This window comes from Lissotriton helveticus, chromosome 5_1 (assembly GCF_964261635.1).
Source record: "Lissotriton helveticus chromosome 5_1, aLisHel1.1, whole genome shotgun sequence".
Classification (NCBI taxonomy): Eukaryota; Metazoa; Chordata; class Amphibia; order Caudata; family Salamandridae; genus Lissotriton; species Lissotriton helveticus.
Window position 1 is genome coordinate 2086805566 of NC_136065.1, and position 19336 is coordinate 2086824901.

At 41.9% G+C, this 19336-nt stretch overlaps 1 protein-coding gene across 1 annotated transcript in view; it reads right to left on the bottom strand.

Annotated features, from left to right (window-relative positions):
* Positions 1 to 567: 567 nt before the first annotated feature.
* Positions 568 to 19336, bottom strand: part of LOC144754007 (uncharacterized) — a 44115-nt gene continuing 25346 nt past the window's right edge. Inside the window, exons 3-4 of the mRNA XM_078641525.1 lie at positions 6151 to 6279; positions 568 to 721 (exon numbers count right to left, since the gene is read on the bottom strand). Of these exons, the coding sequence (XP_078497651.1) occupies positions 668 to 721; positions 6151 to 6279 (183 nt within the window). The 3' untranslated portion in view covers positions 568 to 667. The remainder of the gene's footprint in view (positions 722 to 6150; positions 6280 to 19336) is intronic.

Here is a 19336-nt window from a genome sequence, read left to right on the forward strand (position 1 = left end):
CTTCAAGTTGTGTAAATAAAAATGAGTTCTCTCACTTGTGATGGAAGTGTTATGTCTTACTCTTGTTTTTTTGCCTTTTTATGGACCTGGCTTTTCATCCATGATTGCAATTGTTAGAGCTGTAAGCAAGAGTAGAAATGTATATGAGATCATCATTTATGCTTATCAGGTAAGACTATCATGTGGACAGCTTCAGTGATATTGTGTTTCAGACATTAGTGATTAGCAGCCAGTTTGGTAATTAAACAGCACATTTGGAAAAGTGAGTTAATTAATTTACACTTGGCAAGTTTAATTATGAACACTTTTGGATGGCTGCTTCTCACAAAATTACCTTAATGATTTGACTCAATATGACTAGAAGAGGCCATGCCTATGTGTTACGCAGAGTTTCACTGACAAATAGACCTTGATGAATTTCTTGCTTACAAAACTTTTGTCAGATTGTTTTTAAAGAAGTATTTACATTTTGTTTAGTAGTGGCTAAATCACTACAAATTAGAAATCTAACTTTTTTAATAGGGATGAAATGACACACAAACGAAAGATTTATTTCACAGTTTTTATTGAAATTCTTGATTCCACTGACTCATTATCACTCCTGTAAAGAATGGGTGTATCAATATATATCTTGAATTTTTATTTTTTTTTCTTCCAAAAATCAGAATTATGATGTTTTCACTTCCATCAAAAAAAGATCTTCTTTTGTTATGTGAACAACCTGTAAACAGAAGCAGAAAAAGGAAGATAAGATAACATGTAATAAAATACTTTGACATGAACATTACTTTTGCTGCTAAAATACTGTATGACATTGATACCTAATTTCTGCAGCCCGTAGAAAGTATGAGAACGAACCAAAAACATCTGGCATGCAGTTGTGGGTGTTACACATGCTCAAACTATTAGTCCACATAAATGGAGTCTGTCTTATTTGATGTCATTGTTTCCTCCTTATGTTTATATCTTGTTTATGACCTAATTAAAGATGATTCCTTGTTCCGGCTTAACCCTGTAGAAGCCCATTTCTGTCTGTCTGTCTGGATGTGAATGGGTCCAAAGTGATGCTCTTCAGTTTGAATCCAGCTCGAATTAAATAAATGCGGAAAGCAAGATCCAGTGACAAGTAAACAAAACGAGCAAGCCATCTGAATTAGGCTGATTGTTGATGTATTAATTAAATAAAGTTAATTTATCAACATTAATAATATATAGTTCCAAAATAATATCTGAATGGGGCACTTAATTCTTTTGACAATCTTATCAAATTAAGGGACAATGGCAAATTAGTAAGACTAGTAAGAAAATATTTCCTCCAGACAGCAAGCTTCCATTTGTTCCCCTCCTCCAATAACCACAGAATTACTGATCTGTTGCCATAGCACTGATAGGATGATTCATTTAACAATACTCAAACGGTGAGACCAAGCATATGTGCAGTTATTGTGGATTTACAGTCTTTTGACTTACAAGTGATTCCTCAACACTAAAAATGACTTTCACTTACGCAACCATAGCACAATTGACCAATGACATCATCATAACCGCTGCATCATTCTCGACAGTCTCCTGAATATGAAATGAGAGGTCAATGCAGTCGCCTCCTCCTGCTTCCACACACTTCGTTTGCTCCGCAGTATCTTTAGATGGATCCCAACCAACACCAGAAAGACCGTCACTCAGGCCCTCGTCACCAGCTGTCTTGACTACGGCAATGTGCTCTACACCACCATCTCCACACAGCTCCTCAGAAGGCTCCAGACTATACAGAACACCGCAGCCAGACTCATCCTGGGCCTGTCCAAATGAACCCACATCACCCCTCTACTAAGAGTCCTCCACTTCAGGTCAAGATCCTCACATGCCTACAATACCCTCCATGACCTAGGACCTGCATACATCAACCATCGTCTGAACTTACACCAACCCTATAGATGCCTGCGCACCTCCTCACTCACCCTCACGCACAGCCCTGCATCCATTGCAGTCGCAGCGGTGGCCGCTACTCATTCTACATCGCTGTCAAGACCAGGAACGACCTTCCCATCCAGCTCCGTGCAGCACCCTCGCAGGTAGACTTCAGGAAGAGATTTAACACCTGGCTCTTCGATGTATACACAGCTCCCGGATACCCCTAGGGGGGACATTGCTGTGCTTTACAAATGCTGTTGATTGATTGATCGTTTTGTGGGTATTTGCCAGAGAAATGATTGCAGCACCAGATGATTTTAGGTGTTTTTCCAGCCTATTTACAAGAGGTGAACTTTGTCAGTGCAGTTAATGCAGGTTCTGGAGTGCATTGAGCTGCTCAGGCTGGGTAGAGCTTAAGGGCGCAGGGTAGATCTTAAGGGCAGGTTCAAATCTTTGCAAAATCTGTGTACGCGTGCGATTCTGTGAGCCAGTCCTTTTCTTCACAGGAGTGTCTTTTTGTGTCATTTGCCGCAGCAGAGTACAACTCAGTTCTCCAAATAGATCTGATTGTTGGTATTGCTGCTAAAGCACCTATTTGCAGATGGAGTCTTTGGCTTGGTAGAGGGAGAGTTGGACATTGCATCATTAGGGACACATCCCTAGTACGAAGTACGAATTCATTCATTCATTCATTCATTCATCCATTCATCCCTAAATCAGCAGGGGTCCAGCATTGTAGGCGTTGATGCAGCTGACCACGCGGGCTTTGCATGGCTCTGGACCATGTTTGCAGATGCAGAGTTTGTCTTATCCTTGTGTAAATTTCATTGTGTTGGCCCATTCAATGCCTATGATATATTGTACTCTGGAGTAAGACTTCCACCCAGTTCTTAATTTGTCATAATTGAAAAGTATAGCTGCAGATACCTATACATTTCAATTATGGGCAAACACTGAATTCTGTGGTTGCTGAATATCTAGCCCTGATTCCACCCCATGTCTCTTTCTTTCTGCACCCTACACGTCCCATCATTTCCCCTCACTTTTGCAGATTCTTTTTCGTTTCAGTTTTCTCTTTGTCGTGGTTTTCCCATTTTTCTCTGCTTAATTTTCTTCCTCTTGCCCTGGATCAAAGTTGATGATGAAAATCAGTGCCTGTCCCCCAAAATAAGTGCTGGTGGCCACCCCCTTTAAACACCCGCAGACAATGAAGCCCTGCCTCCCTCTGAAATGAGGAAAGTTTATTTTCCCACATTTAACTTTATTTTTCAAGTAGTGGACCTGAGGCCTGATGGTGACAATTGGGTAAGAAGAACTACTGCTCTTTGCTTATGGTGGGAATTACTTTCTTATTCTTGAGACTTATCTGTAATACCAGTGCTTTGAGAAGATTGCACTTGGAATGCAGAAGGAAACAAAAAAACCTGCTGGATGGCAAGACATTTTTAAATACTTGGGGGCAGATTTACAATAACAGGCGCATCCCTGCATATCAGCAGGGATGCGCCAGTTATTGCGCGCCAGGGCTCCGCCACCATGGATGCACCGCATGTACAATGCGCGCACCATGGGGCAAAAACGGACAGATGCATGACACATCTATGCCGTAAAGGCGTCACATTGCTGGAGTTGCGACGCAGCTCCAGCAAGGCTCCGGGGTCCCCTATCTTTAGAATGCTGTGTCAATCCTTACGCCTGCTTCAAGCCGGTGCAGGGTTTTGACGCAGCATGGGCTTAAAAGTCACCGAGCGAAATCTTGTAGATTTCACTCAGCCACTTTTAGGGGGCGTTCCTGCGCTGGAACGCCCCCCCCCTTACGACAGAACGCCTACTTCTGGCGTAGGGCTTCACAAGGTGACTCATAGGGGAGATGCGTCACGTTGTAAATACCCCACAGCATTGCTCCTCTTTTGTGCCACCGCTGCATCACCAAAGTGACGCAACGACGGCGTAAAAGAGGCGCAAGGGCCTTGTAAATCTGCCCCAAAATGTTCTTTATTGCCTTAACAAGTCTCTTGTTTTTAAATGAGTAGGAAGAAGTTTCAAACTGTGCTCATTCTTTCAGCCTGTCCTGTATCATCCTACTGCAGACTAAGGCGCCCTAAAGAAATGCTGTTCTCTTGCCACATGGTGCACACAGACCAGTAGTTATCTTTCCAAGATTGTGCAAAGAGTCAGAAACATTTTAGCAACTATGGGGATCTTTTTGGCTGCACCATGCTCAGGTGTGACCTCTTAAGTGTTTATAAAAATAGAAAAAGAAGGGTAACTGTCAGAAGAGATTCTGGTTTTGGGTGATGCTGGAACAAGACCACCCTTCTCCTGTAGCTTACCTACAACTCAGGGAGAACCGATACAGAAAATAAATAAACCTGGGAAAAGATTTTGATATAAAACTCCGCTCTTCCCAAAGTGAAATGCAGTGGTTAATGGTATTACCTTCCGGGTGCTCCACAACCAAAGGATCTTGTTCCAGCTGTGATATAGTAATATATATGTAATATAGTTTACACCAGTGTCTCTAAAAATGTGCTTCATCAACAAGCAGAGCGGAGTGGTCACACCGTGCCTTAACACAGAAAAGAATATCTGAAACTGGCTCTAAAAGTATCCCATTGGCCCCAGGTGAAGGGCCTCTGTGCATTGCTCATGGCCAAACGAGCAAGGGCCCCGGGTACCTGGAGAAGCTTGCTGCCACAATGGACCACCGAGGATTCTGTGATTGGCTACCAAACAAGCAATCGGCCAACCAATGTTACAGAACGCATTAGCAGGTTTCTTGGAGTCTAGGGTCCAAGGGTGTTCAATGTCTTAACACACTGAGTGGACCCCCATGTTTTCAGAAGACCCCTGCACACCGAGCTTTTGAAGGAAGCATTTAACTAAGGATTTTTTTATAAAATACGAAGCAACCGGGCTGAACTAGATATGGGGCTTTCCTGGCCTCACCAGTCTTTTGATGCTTCTGACCCTCCTTTCTCTGCTACTCACTACTACTCTATGCCCCTAATTCTACCATTGCTCAGTAGCCAAAATTATACTATAATGCAGAAGCGGCCGGCACTGATCGGAGGTAGGTCCGCGGGGGTGATAAAGGGGTAGGAGGATGCTGGGTGAAGTGGGTAAATAAAATATAAAATGAAAATTTATCTGTTCGCCACTTCCTCCCTGCCATAGTCTTCCCTCGCCCGGCCTTACCGGAAGCACACCCAGGCGAACAATCAGCCAATCACAGCGCTGCCTTAGAAGTGTTGTGATTGGTCTGAGCACCGTGTTTCAGCGTTCAGACGCTGACTGGGGTCCTGGACATGTTCTCCATGTAGGCAATAATGCAACCTGCATGGAAAACATGCGCAGTGCACTTTACGAGGGTGCTACCACTCCGCCCCCGCCCCTAACGCAAAGCGGGCGGAAGTAGGAGAAAATAAAATGATGATAATGCGAGGTATCATTTTATTTACCTTTTGTGTCACTGCAAAAAAGCAGTGGGGCGACACTCCCCTGCCTTGGCTGAGGAGCCGCCACTGCTATGCCATCTCAATAAAAACCACGGGCCCATTCTGTCAGCGAGAATATCTCCCCCCCCACTTTTTCATACATAAGAAAGGATTCCAACTGACACACACACCTAACAACCTTTTATACATGAATAACTGTAACAAGGTGTTCTGACACAGCAGCAAAACAAGATGGGGTTCTATAAAATAAATATATGAACATCAAAGATAAATATGGACCAATTCACTGTTGCTTAATAGAGTTGCGGATACCTCGAAGACAACATGGGCAGGAGGTTCGCCCCACTTTCCTATTCGTATTTGTTTTCTCCTAAAGTTTAACCCCTTTGCCGCGGTGCAGGGGGGTGGGGGGTGAGCACGGCGCTGCTGTGCTCGTTACGGAACCACGCTGTCATGAGTCACGGGTGGCATGTGCTCACGATGGCGTGGTTCCTTCACGGCCCGCCCGTCCATTATTTCGCCCACATAGGCGGGGAATTAATGCCGCGTGGGAGAAGCGGTAGCTGCATGACGGAAGCACGCCGTCATGAGCAAACGCCGCCTGTAACTCATGACGGCGTGGTTCCGTCATGAGCACGCAAGGGGTTAACAAACATTGTTTTCATTTGTAATAAATAGTGCAATAAATCTTAGGCATCACAAGAGGGGTGTATGTTGGATGTTTTCAAGTAAAATCCCTACACTTTATAAATCATCTCTGACGTTTAACTCCCCCACTTACCTTGCTGTGATTGGGGTCTGGAAAATCGCATATCCCACGTGGGAAGAGACACCGAATTAACGCCTTGAGCTCTTCGGGGTATACGTAAGTTGGAAACGCTGTGTGCTTCAAACCTATTCCAGCTTCAAACTTCAAATAAACAATAATAGAAAGGAAGATTATCTCAGAAGAGGTTGGCAATAGCTCACTACTACTTTCTTGTAAAAACAAAAAAAAGCTTCACACTCCACCAAACATTTTTTATCATCCAAAATAAATATCACAAAGCCAGTTGGACATTTCAATGTTTTGACACATTCAATGATTCACACAACTATTGTGCTCTTTCACCACAAATGAGATGTTATAACTGATCCAGATCATATGATCTTATTATTCTTAGGTGACACAGGGTCTTGTGTTATGTATAAATTGCCTTAACATAAATTAAAGATCATGGGTAATGTTCTCATATTGGAAACATAATTCTGAAAAATGGTTAGCAGTCTGGAAGAGACATTGATATTCATAAATTCATAAAAAGCATGTGTAGCACACTCCCTTGTTTAGAAACTTTGGGTCTGATTCATGGTTTGGCAGACGGATACTCCATCTCAATGGTGACAGATATCCTATCTGCATTATTACACGTGCATTACATATGAATGCAATTGTAATAAGGTGGAAAATAAATCAATTCACCTTATTACAAGTACTTATAGGCTAATGCACTTATAATACAGTGGACTAAATATCTGGCATGTTTGTGACAGGGTACCCATCCACCAAACTCTAAACTTTTCCCTTTTTATTAAATCAATGAGTAATTTAGTCTCTTATTGTCTCAATGTCATCTCTCTGCCCCTCTCACACGCCTTGTGAGCTCGGATTTGACATCAAGAGCACTACAGAAGGATAAAAGATTTGGAATGTTGGACTTGGACCAAGTTAAAATGTTGTGCTAAGGAAGACCACTTGTTGTTCTTTCTAATGTCATCAACATATTTCAACGTGTTCTTACAGTACCTTTTCTACAGTTTTATAAATGTGGTACCATTGTACTAGAAAGACTAAGTATATAAACAACATATGTTACAATTTATTTACAAAATGTCTGATCTCGAATTATTTTTGTATTCATATTTTTATTTACAAAATGTCTGATCTCGAATTGAATTTTTTTCATTCATATTTTAATGTTATTTGTGTCAGAGATGCAACATTTACGAACACCACAATCAAGAAATCTTGCCACTTTTCGAACAATGTGCATGTGTGTTGATCTCTTACAATCTCAAGATATAGATTGATCACTTTAATGGAAGATGATATTCTCAACATTGGTTTTACGATACACACAAAATCACTTTTCTCTGGTCATGGACAATGTTTCAGTCTGCATAGACAACCCTTTCTATAGTTATGGAACAGTTGAGCTGTGTCAAGCCACGACTCCAAGACCTGCGGAGACTGCGTGTCAATGAACTTGAAGGCCATCAGGGAACGCGATGTGAAACTATATGTTGCCAAGCACAAAAAGACACACCACTATGCCCACGCCAAGTCCAAAGCTCAGTCCTGTTCAAGTTGTCGACGGATCAAGTCTCGGTGATGCTTTTCATCACACTCCAAATCTTCAGATAAGCACAAGAAACATAAGTTGAAGCGGAGTTCTGATGATTCACGCCATTCCCACTTCCCTGATGAAGCGCATGGGTGGCACCAATCATCCCATTCCTGGTCCTGACGCCGGCTGACTTCAGAGCCAATTACGCAGCTGGTTCTGGCACAACCTGAGTTTCTGGGGGCATCAGCCAAACCATGCGGTATCAAAGAGTTTCGCTCACTCATGCTCCAGCCCGTCGGTTCTTTCCAGACTCACTCTGGCACACCTTTGGGCACCACGGAGCTGAGAGGCTTACCACCTGGATTACCAATGGTGGATTCGCAACTGGAGCCAGTAGGACTGTCATGTATTCCTATAGGTTCTGAATCGATCCCCCTATTCCTGACCCTATTCTGGTTAAACTAACTATCAAGTTAACTAACAGTCAGCCCATGAGGCAAGAACAGCCCCCATGATGCAGATACCGTTATCTGACGCAGTCACACTACGGCACAGGAACGTGTTATCTGATTAGGTCATAACGCTTGAGATCTAATTAGACAAGCGACATTCCTCCAGCCCCTGATAAGGCATACGACGTTCTCATAACAAATCAAACCTATGACAACCTGGAAAATCCGTGCGGCCATTGTTTTGATTTCACAGAGAACTTTAGTAAAGAATGTGCTAACGAGCAAGTCGTATGACATCTTTATTGACGTATCTATGTCCATCCTTACGTCAATCTCGGCACCTTTAAGGTATAAATATTGCCGATCTTGCCCTATGCAAACACACGCGTGGTGACGAGACGGAGCAGCCATACTTGCCGAAGCCGAGAGCAGAAGCAGACCCCACTGGCAGCAGCCCCGCCTTCCTGACGCGCTGAGAGACGCGCTGCTATCTCAAGCCGAGAGACCCAGCACCGGCGCTTTCGGGCAGCCCTCGCAGGCAGCCTGGAATATAGAGAGCAGAGAAAGAGATACCATTCCTCATTCATCCTAAATTCCAGGTACAGAACTGAATAACCCCTCACAGAGAATTCTTTAGTTATTCACTTGGCAAAAACAAACTTAACTTAAACTGTAACTTTCTATTCCCACCCACGCATTAGACTTAGGTCAGGTACACGGGGTAGGCGTATTTAGAAACACCAGTTGAGTACGTTTAGTCAAATGTATATGTGTATGTAAATATATTTTAATCATTTTAAACATCATATGGCTCAGAAACCATATCAATGTTTTTACAGTATTATTTTATACTATTGCTTTTAATGTATGCACTTTACTTAACTATAAGTATTGCAATAATATCGATCCATTTCTCTTGTACGAGAAAAGAGACTGATCAATAAATAACACCTTTTTATTGAACACGCCCGTCTCTTCCTTTTCTCTACAATCTGATGAGACTAAGAATGCACGTACTGACTGAGTAAAATAATTGCCTAGTGCTCACACGACTCTTGAGATTGACTCTTGATTAGGGGAGAGCAAAGTTGTCATGTTCTATGGTTGTCAGAAACTAAATCCCTTCTTGTCTAATCAGGGGAGTTAATTCTTTCCTGAACATTCGAGAAAGTTTCTAGCGAACTCTGAGCTACGCTGGCAAACCCAAAACTTAAGTCTAGTATCGACAGTAGTAGACCTAGTTAACGTCTGGCCTAGGCCTTTACTGCTGTAGGTACTATTCCAATGCGCAGAGCCTATTGGGAAAATAGGAACTACACTACATGGCGCCCAACGCATTTGGAAAGGGCGATAAAACTAACGTAAGACATTTAGAGTAACTGAGTCGTGCTTTCTCACTCAGACCCCTTTTCCCAAATTCTCCAAAGACGTCTGGAGTGGGTGAAAGGTAATATCCTCCAAAACCGCACAGGAGGGAACTCCTATGTATGGTTCTTGGTACAGTCAACGTTGAAGGATACACTGTTCCAAAATATTGTGCATCTAATCTCTGTTCCATAAGAAACCTGATCTGCAAACAAACAAAATAACCATCCTGACAGTAAAATGTCAGAAAGTGATGAAGAAAGAGAGGCAGTTAGATTAGCAGCTGAAATAACAGCAGCAGATACTGCACTAAAGGATGCAGACGCGGATATAATACTCATTCCGGTCAGCAAAAGGAGATCTATAACCTTAAAACTTATAGAAAATGGACTGACACCTAGAGGTGGCACAGTCATATTCGTAATTGAGGCACACGAATATCGGCAGACAGAGGTATACTATTCATGGATACATTTTCCAGCAGCAAATGCTGTAACAAAGTACTTCCACTATTACAAAATAGAGGTTCCACCCGACATTTACACTCCTTTCGAGGAGGTGGAAGTACCACTCAAATTCCAAGAGCATTTGCTCTTATTTGATGGCGCCCTAATACATAATAATCACATCACCAGGCTCGGTCCTTTAGGTAGACCAGGAGCAACGTGGCCGGTCTTAGCCGGATACACACCACACCCAGACATCGAAGGGATGTCTACTGGAGAGCTGTTAATACAGCTAAAACAATTACTAAAAATTCATAGACAATTAGTTCAGTATGTAATGTGGACTTCAACAATTCAGCCAGCGATTAAACTTCCACAGCTGACCCCTCACCAGGGGAACACAAATAAAATCACACCACAGAACATCCAATCCTGCCTAGGTAAAGTTCCGGCTAAACGGGAACAAATACCATTCTGGTTGGCACAGAAAATCACCCAAATAGAGGCGGTGTTTCCTGACACCACCCCGATAGAAAAACACAGGATTCTGACTATATGTCTCCCAATGGGAATCGTACCACACATAGAGGACTGTGACACTTGGGGTACAGTCTTTGCTTCAATCTACACAAAAACGCACGGTGTTCCATCCATTTCGGTAATACCAGATGTGCTAAAACAAATTCAAGATGAATACGGTCCAGAACCAGCTTTAACTCTTGGTATGAAATTACTGAAAGACTTCAAGCAGGTCTCGGCTATATTACTAGCCAATATAAAAGGTGAAGCAGCAAACGTGGCGATCCGCCAGAGGTTAAAAGAGACAGATATAGCAGACCAACCAGCTGAAATTGCCAGAATCCTAGAAAAATCCTATGAAGAACTAGGTAGAGACAGTTTAGGTGGAATACCAGTAAAACCGCAACTGACTGAAAGTCCAGAAAAAATGTTTTTTAATAATAATTCACCAAAAAAGAACTGGGATGGAAACAATCAATCCAATCCAAAAGAAAAGAAATTCCAGTCCCGAGGAAGGTCTCCTAGGCGAAGGGAGAAATCTCCGAACCAGAGACACAGGTCACCCCAGAGTGACCCCTCTGGGAAAAGATATAACCTTAGAAATAGGGATAATATTAAAAAACCTGATAGATATCAAGACATTGATACACGTCCCTCTCAATCTTTTCAGAATTCCTCGCAGAAATCGGAAAGAAGAGGACAATCAGAACAAAGAGAAGAGCACGCCAAGTCCAAAGACAAGGAACCTGCTCAGCTAAAAAAGAAATTACAATTTCCAAAAAAGAAGGTAGCCAGTATCAAGGTAGTTAACAATGCAGAGAATACTGAGGACACAACTGAAAAACGGAGAGTGGGCTCAGACAATGCTAGACAGCGCAGCAGAAGTGAGCATAGCTCGCAAAGTCCTTATGAATCATCTGGAGACAGTGGACACGAATGAATACCTTCAAGTGGAAACTGCAGACACCAGAGTTAGTAAGCCCCACAAGATATACGAGATAACATTACGTATAGAGGGAGATAAGACTAGGAAAATAAGGGGACTATTTTGGGATAACCTCTCCAAGGGTTATGACATCCTTCTAGCTGAAAAAGACTGGCCACCAGAGTTTGTCAGGGAGTGCCCTCATGGCGAAGAAGTAATTATGCCTGCCTTCTCGAATCAAATCCCGATTCATAAAAAATATACACTTGCTAGAAAGTGGGCAGTGGCCTTAGCACCTGCTTTATATAAAAATCATGTAGGATGGGATGAGGACTCCCCTCCTCACAAAATCCAGTTAAAATCACAACCTACTGCACAAAGGCAGTACCCAATTAAGCAAGAAGCTAAAAAACAGGTAAATGAAATACTAGATCAGCTAGAATACCAGGGGGTGATTGAAACTTGCACCTCACAAATGAACAATCCTTTGTTTCCGGTCTCCAAACCAGACAATTCATATCGTCTAGTTTTGGATTACCGACACCTTAACACATGTTGCAAAACCTTTGCAGTACAAAACTCACACAGTGCTGCACTAATGAATAACATAGTGCGCAAAAAATACAAAACAACCTTGGACATCTCCAATGGATTCTTTTGTCAAAACATAGCACCAGAGAGCAGATATTTAACTGCATTCTCAGTAAATGGCACTCAAAAGCAATTCTGTCGGTTAGCCCAGGGGTACAAGAATAGCCCGGGAGTATTCTCAGCGAGAGTAACAGAATTACTACAACTATATGATGATGAAGCATTATCTTATGTCGATGACATTTACTTAACAGATGATGACTTGGATACTCACTTGAAAAGAGTGAACACCATAATACTTGGGTTCGCTGCAGAGGGTTACAAATTCAACTTTAAAAAATCCAGAATTGCCCATCTGACAGTCCTGTTCTTAGGATATGAGTTATCAAGTGAAGGTAAAAGCCTGGCAGACAATTTCCTAGAGAAATGTGCCGTAATCCAAGCTCCTAAAACACTAAAAAACCTACAGTCAATTCTAGGCTTCCTAAAATTCGGAAGAACATACATTACAAATTACGCAGAAAGGGTCAAACCCCTTTATGATCTAATTAAACCAGACTTTAAAAAATCCAATTGGACTCAAACACACACAGAAATTTTGAGATCCTTACAAACAGACATGCTAATTAAAACAAAATTAGAAACACGTGATAACACACGCAATCTTGTGATTCGAGTCATCCCAGGGAGATGCGGATTCACATACCTGACCTCTAATGAGGGAGAAAAGGTACCAATTGCATTCAAATCACACTTGTATACAGAAGCTGAACAGAAATTCAGTAATACAGAAAAAATCATTCGTGCAGTTCAAACCGCAATAGCTAGAGAAAAAGACATAGCTGACGGTAGACATATCACAGTCAGAACAGCAGAATCAGCCTTTGAGGCACTAACAACACCTTGTAATTTACCAACAACACCATTGAATCCAGAATGGATACAATGGGTGAATTCAATCACAACGGACAAAGTATACTACTACTTTGATCCAGAACTAGAAGAATTAAAAAATCTAAAATATGAAAAGACGTATCCTCTGCCAATCGACATTCTGCCTCTACGACATTACGCCTGTGTAATCTATACAGACGGACATGCTCAACCCTCCGTTTGGGGAGAACAAGCATACAACCCCACATGTGAGATTACAAAAGAAGTGTGGCGGGGAGGTAAACTAAGACCCCTATTAACAAAATCACACTCAGTAGAAACTAATTCAGAACTACAAACTGAAATAATAGCTTTGAAAATGGCGCTAGATAATGCGGATCGCGAATTCCCGACACTTATAGTGTCAGATTCATATTACTGCGTCAAAGCATATAACAAGGATTTGCAGACATGGATTCAGAACGGTTACAAAGATGACACAGATGCACCAATAAAGCAGAAACTGCTCTGGGAACAAGTAGCTCTTTTGAAAAAAGAACTACCAAAGACTCACGTGACACACTCACTGAGTCATCAGCGTGATGGCGTTCACGTTGTAGGGAATTCATTGGCTGAAACAGCCGCAGCGGCAGCCACTAAACCGACTCCCGTAGATCGAAAAAAGCGTACATTAAAATACATTGACGGTGAAACAATGCTGGCGGTGAAAACGTCATCAAAAGGCGACTGCTCAGCGTTACCGATCAACTATCCACTCAATTATACATACATAATCGATGCGAACTCCGTCCCTTTTGCTCGAATCCCTGGAGTGGGGGATAGAGTGATTCCAAACATGGACAGGAGAAGCGTGTTAATCGCAGACCCACACATGGGCGAGGGTCTCAGACACCTCAAACTGAAAGATTCTCTGGAAGAATTACAATCACGGTACTGGTGGCCAGGCATGAGCCTGCATTACACCATGTTTGTAAAAAACTGCCCAAACTGCAACAGAGATCGCAGTGGGGAGAGAAACAGTTTAATACCTCGTCGTATCAAGGCAGATAATATCACCAGTAAAAAGCAGGGCTTGCGATTAACATATACAGGCTAGTTTCCACTTATAATGTAGATCACCAGCACTTGGCTGACGTCCGGACTGTTATACAAAGATTTGCGAGTCTAAATGGCATATACGCTAAGAGCATGCTACGTTCGACCATTGTTTTCACTCAAGCCCTCCGGCCGGGGGGGAAACATGGCCTAATGAGCACAGCCCAGCGGGAATCTTCTCACTTCCTTCCTGAGGGTACTGGATGGTGTAAAGAAAAAACCAAGGCAGAAAGCAATCTATAATGGAAAGGATATTAGGTTCGGGAGCTGGGTGGGTCAAACATCTAATAAGTGTCCAACGTAGTCTAAATAACTTGCCAAGAAATTCTCTGAAGGGATTCAGTCCGTACGAATTATTATTTGGAACTAGAATGATAATCTCTGACCTTGATAGTCAGACTTCAGTGGTTAAAGAAAAAAGCTTTGATGTCAAAGACCGTTTGGCTATTTTGCAGGACTTAAACAAAACAAGAAAAGACCTGAGCAACATACAGTTGAAACAACAGCCAACAACCACTGAAGAATCACCACCTGTCCCAGCAAGACCTGTCTGGATTCCAAAAGTCGGGGATCTAGTCAGGGAGAAGATCGCGGTAAAGAAGGAATTTGGGCCTTCTTACAGAAAAGCAGTTCCTGTCTTGTCTGTCAACGGGACAAGATCAGTTGTACTACCGCCACTTGCTGGTAAAAAGGAGAACCGAGTTGTATCCATCGACCTGGTAAAACCACAACATGTGGCCGATAACAAACAGTAGGCCAAGTGGACTCCCAATAAGTAGCAGAACACCAAGGTTTGCTACCAGTACAGAGGTCCTAACAAAGAGGCTCATCACATTCGAAACGCCTACAGAAGAACAACAAGGACTATGCAACAAAGCAATAGAACTCAGACCTCTGACAACCCAAATAAAAACATTTAGCAGAGACACACCAATCTACAATGAAGTACCAAGTGACAATGCAAGAAACAAAAATCCTGAAGCAATTGGAACAATTGACAGAACTGCATCCGGGTACTTCATCAACTTCGATGATTCCTCTGAAGGCTTCAGTGAATCAAAGACACAGCCATCATCAAAATCCTTTAAAGACAAAGCTAAGGAACTTTTGAAACAACTGAAAGAAACATATCTGATTTCTCCATGGATTGAATTTTGGGTGGGTTTTGGTGCATTTATCCTCATACTTTGGCTCATCATGGTATTTACTTTGGGACGCTTCATTGAGGGAAAATATGCTAAAATGGACACAGCAAGTCAGAACATCAACTTGGTCCTCAAACCACACACATCTTCACACGTCGAGAAAAGAGAACTTTCTTCAGCAAACTTCACAGCCAATCCGATACCTGGTGGGGTAGCCTGGGACAACACTGACTATGAAATTTATGGTCCGGTCGAGATCCTGAAATACCCACACCAAATCAAGATCTCCTTGAGTGACTTTGCAAAACCAAACTCATTTGCTGATGATTGGGACTTCGAAAGCATTAACAACCTGATGTCTGATCTAGTAATGTCTGCTAAATTTACAAAACATGATTATTTGCAAGGTTCTACAAATTATGATAGTATGTATTGCTATAACCACTATGGTAATCATTTTTTGCATAAATCTGCACAACCTAGAAATGTTTTAAATTATAATCAATGGGAACATTGTGCAACACCTCCAAAAGGGAGCTCAAGAACCGTTTATGACAAATATTCATATTTTTCAGGTTTTAACACAAGTAATGCTGAAACATTTTATTTTAAATTATCAAACAAGACAGGGATGAAAACCATGATAACCAACACAAAATTGATATATTCAGATTCATTCTTCGAAAAAATGAATACCTTTGGATTTGATTATTGGGACAAAAATGTTGATTTGAAAAGTGTTTGGGGTACAAAAGATTGGCAAGTACAAGGTTTAGAAGCTTTGTTTAGAGCCTGCATGATCCCAGAACAAATGATATTTTTAAATGACACTGTTCAACAAACCACCTGTCTTGGCTTAGCCAAAATCAAAGATTTAAATAAACCGTCTATTCCAAAGCCAATAATGTTTAGCAATAACTCTGATACAGATGAAGAGATAGACGTAAACCATATATTAAACCAAAACAGAACACATCCTGATTGGAAACAATGGTTGATCTGGCCCACAGATACAAATAACTGTCAAGATAGATTCCTGAATAAAACACAGGGTTTCAAAATGACCAGGCCAGACCCTAGATATCCCCAAAGACATCACCCAGGGATAATAACAACCTACAGTGTGGGCAAATTATGCCTTCAATGGCTACAAACTTCCACACTGCCTGAAATTAAACAACACCTAACTTTACTTACTGATGGTGCTGACTTGCGTGATTTCATAATGGGACCACGCAAACAGCGTCAAAAGCGTTTCATAGCAGCCTCTGTATATGCAGCATACAATGAGGCCTGGAAGGTTACTCAAATTGAAACAGCAGAGAGAATACGGGAAATTGACCGTATTAATTTGGAAAAATCACTTTCTGTAGTGGACAATGGGTTAATGACTCTGTCCTCCAGAATTTTTTCTTTGGACAGCATTGTGTCGTCAGCAATCGATATATTATCGCAAGACTTACTGTTATTACAACATGGTCAGTCACAATTGCGTTCTATTGTACAGCTTGGCTGGACGTTACAAGATCTGCGTTCGGGCTATGTGCCTTGGCGTTTAATCAACACAACGTCACTATTCCAAATCTTTAACCTTACTGATAGACAAATCGGTATGGCGCAAAAGGGTGCTGATTATACAATCTTGAGCATTGAAAAACTAGAAAGATTACCAATGACAATGTCAGAACGACCTGTCAGTGAATGGATAATCCACGGAATCATAAATATTCCAATCTCAACGTTCAGGTTTCAATACTGCCAAAAATATATACAGGCTGGCATGTACGAGAAATTGGGAAAGGGGTACCTTAAAACAACTTGGAACCTGCCCTATTCACATGCATGTGTCAGTAATAAAGGACAGAAAGTGTTTCTTAGTGGCAAAAATTGTGCTATGTCACTAAGCGGCACGCTTCTGTGTAACGGAATTAGTTTGCATGGAGCCTGTGAAGGGAATTCATACAACCTTTCATGTCACCAGCAAGGCGCACCTGCAACTGAAATAGAACCATTCTTTCAAAGACTCTATAATGGGAGTTACATTCTTATTGTAGACCGCAGATGTTGTAGTCTTATGCCCGGGACTCCTTATCTAGTCACTACGACGGCAAAGGTCAAGTGCTGTGGACGTTCTTTATTCCCCAGCTCCTTTCCAGACAGGGAGGCAAGGGCATGGCCCAATTTGAAAATTACTTCTATTCGAATAGATACTTTAAGCAGAATGAAAACAGTGCTTCTTCAGACGCCTACAAGGCTCACGTCATCAAAAGAAACGTATGATCTACAAGTCGCAAGGACGACTGCAGAGATACATACATTATTATCAACTAATTCCCCCGTACATTTCGCGGAAATCCTAAGCGAAATCTTAAATATTTCTGATACCACTGGGGTCTCAAAGGTATTTAAGACAGTATTTTCGATGGCATTAACACCATTCAAAGCCATACTGGGTATTTTTCCAGATATCGTCCATTCGATTTTTGGCGGACTTCCCCTGATCCTGGGACTAATTGCAGGAATCCTATTCTTAGTCCTTATTTTTCGTTATGGCAACCCATGTCACAGATCAAACTCTCGCGACAATGGAAGATACGATCCTAGCCATTGGATACCGGGACCGGATATCAAAAATCCTGGGACTATCCCGGCTTAGAGACCTGAACATGACTTGGTTTCTATCATTTCGACCAATGTGGCAAAGATGTGTTTTACCTGTATTGAGATGTCTGCTATGCGGAGAAGAATGCGTGTTAGACACCTGTCTGACGCTACAATCGGATGCGCCAGTGGATGCAGATACATTGTTGGTTCCTACCAAGGTTCACGCTTTGTGCTGCCCTCAAAGGCTACCAATCCTGATGACGGCATTCCTGGAATCTTCACCACTACGATTGAAGAGTAGTGAAGTTCAAGATGAGAGCAGCATTGAACAGGTACGACCTTCTGTCAGCAATGCGAATCAGAATGTCATTGCAGACAATCATGCGCACGAATGCATGGTTACCCCTATTTCCGACTTAGTGGAACTTTCCCATGAAGCTGTTGACAGTTTTTTCGAAAGCCTTAATGATATGATGTTCTCTCCGGAACAGAAATAGAGACTTTTGAGCAAGCTCGCACACGGCGTTCCCTGAATTCGGCCTTCAACTTTAAAAATAAAGTCACATGAACAATTCTTCCCACCAGTTCACGGACAACAATTTTTTAGCAGCCCCAAATTATTTTTCACAAATTTTTCGGGACACTTATCTTCTGCTTAAAGTAAGAAACTATTCCTAGAGAACTAAGATTTCTATTTTTAGATACTTTATAAACTTTAGTTGCCCGCTGGGATGTTCACATATATTTTATTTTGTGATGAAATGGTCTCGAACTTTCTTTCTGTATAGCCATATTAAGAGCCATTTCATGTGTATTTCTCATATACCAAATAAGCAATAATGTCTACAAATGCGTGTTTACTTTAGCGTTTAATTCATAGCTTAAGTGCATACAATATATATGACTGCAATTTTTCAGTATATTTGAAAATTTCAAAATGCATTTATGTATTTTGGGGTGGTAAGGTATACACTATACTCTATAGTATGTTGTACTATGTTATACTATGCATAGATTAGTAAATATGACCATAGTTAGCGTGGAGTGGGTGTCATGTATTCCTATAGGTTCTGAATCGATCCCCCTATTCCTGACCCTATTCTGGTTAAACTAACTATCAAGTTAACTAACAGTCAGCCCATGAGGCAAGAACAGCCCCCATGATGCAGATACCGTTATCTGACGCAGTCACACTACGGCACAGGAACGTGTTATCTGATTAGGTCATAACGCTTGAGATCTAATTAGACAAGCGACATTCCTCCAGCCCCTGATAAGGCATACGACGTTCTCATAACAAATCAAACCTATGACAACCTGGAAAATCCGTGCGGCCATTGTTTTGATTTCACAGAGAACTTTAGTAAAGAATGTGCTAACGAGCAAGTCGTATGACATCTTTATTGACGTATCTATGTCCATCCTTACGTCAATCTCGGCACCTTTAAGGTATAAATATTGCCGATCTTGCCCTATGCAAACACACGCGTGGTGACGAGACGGAGCAGCCATACTTGCCGAAGCCGAGAGCAGAAGCAGACCCCACTGGCAGCAGCCCCGCCTTCCTGACGCGCTGAGAGACGCGCTGCTATCTCAAGCCGAGA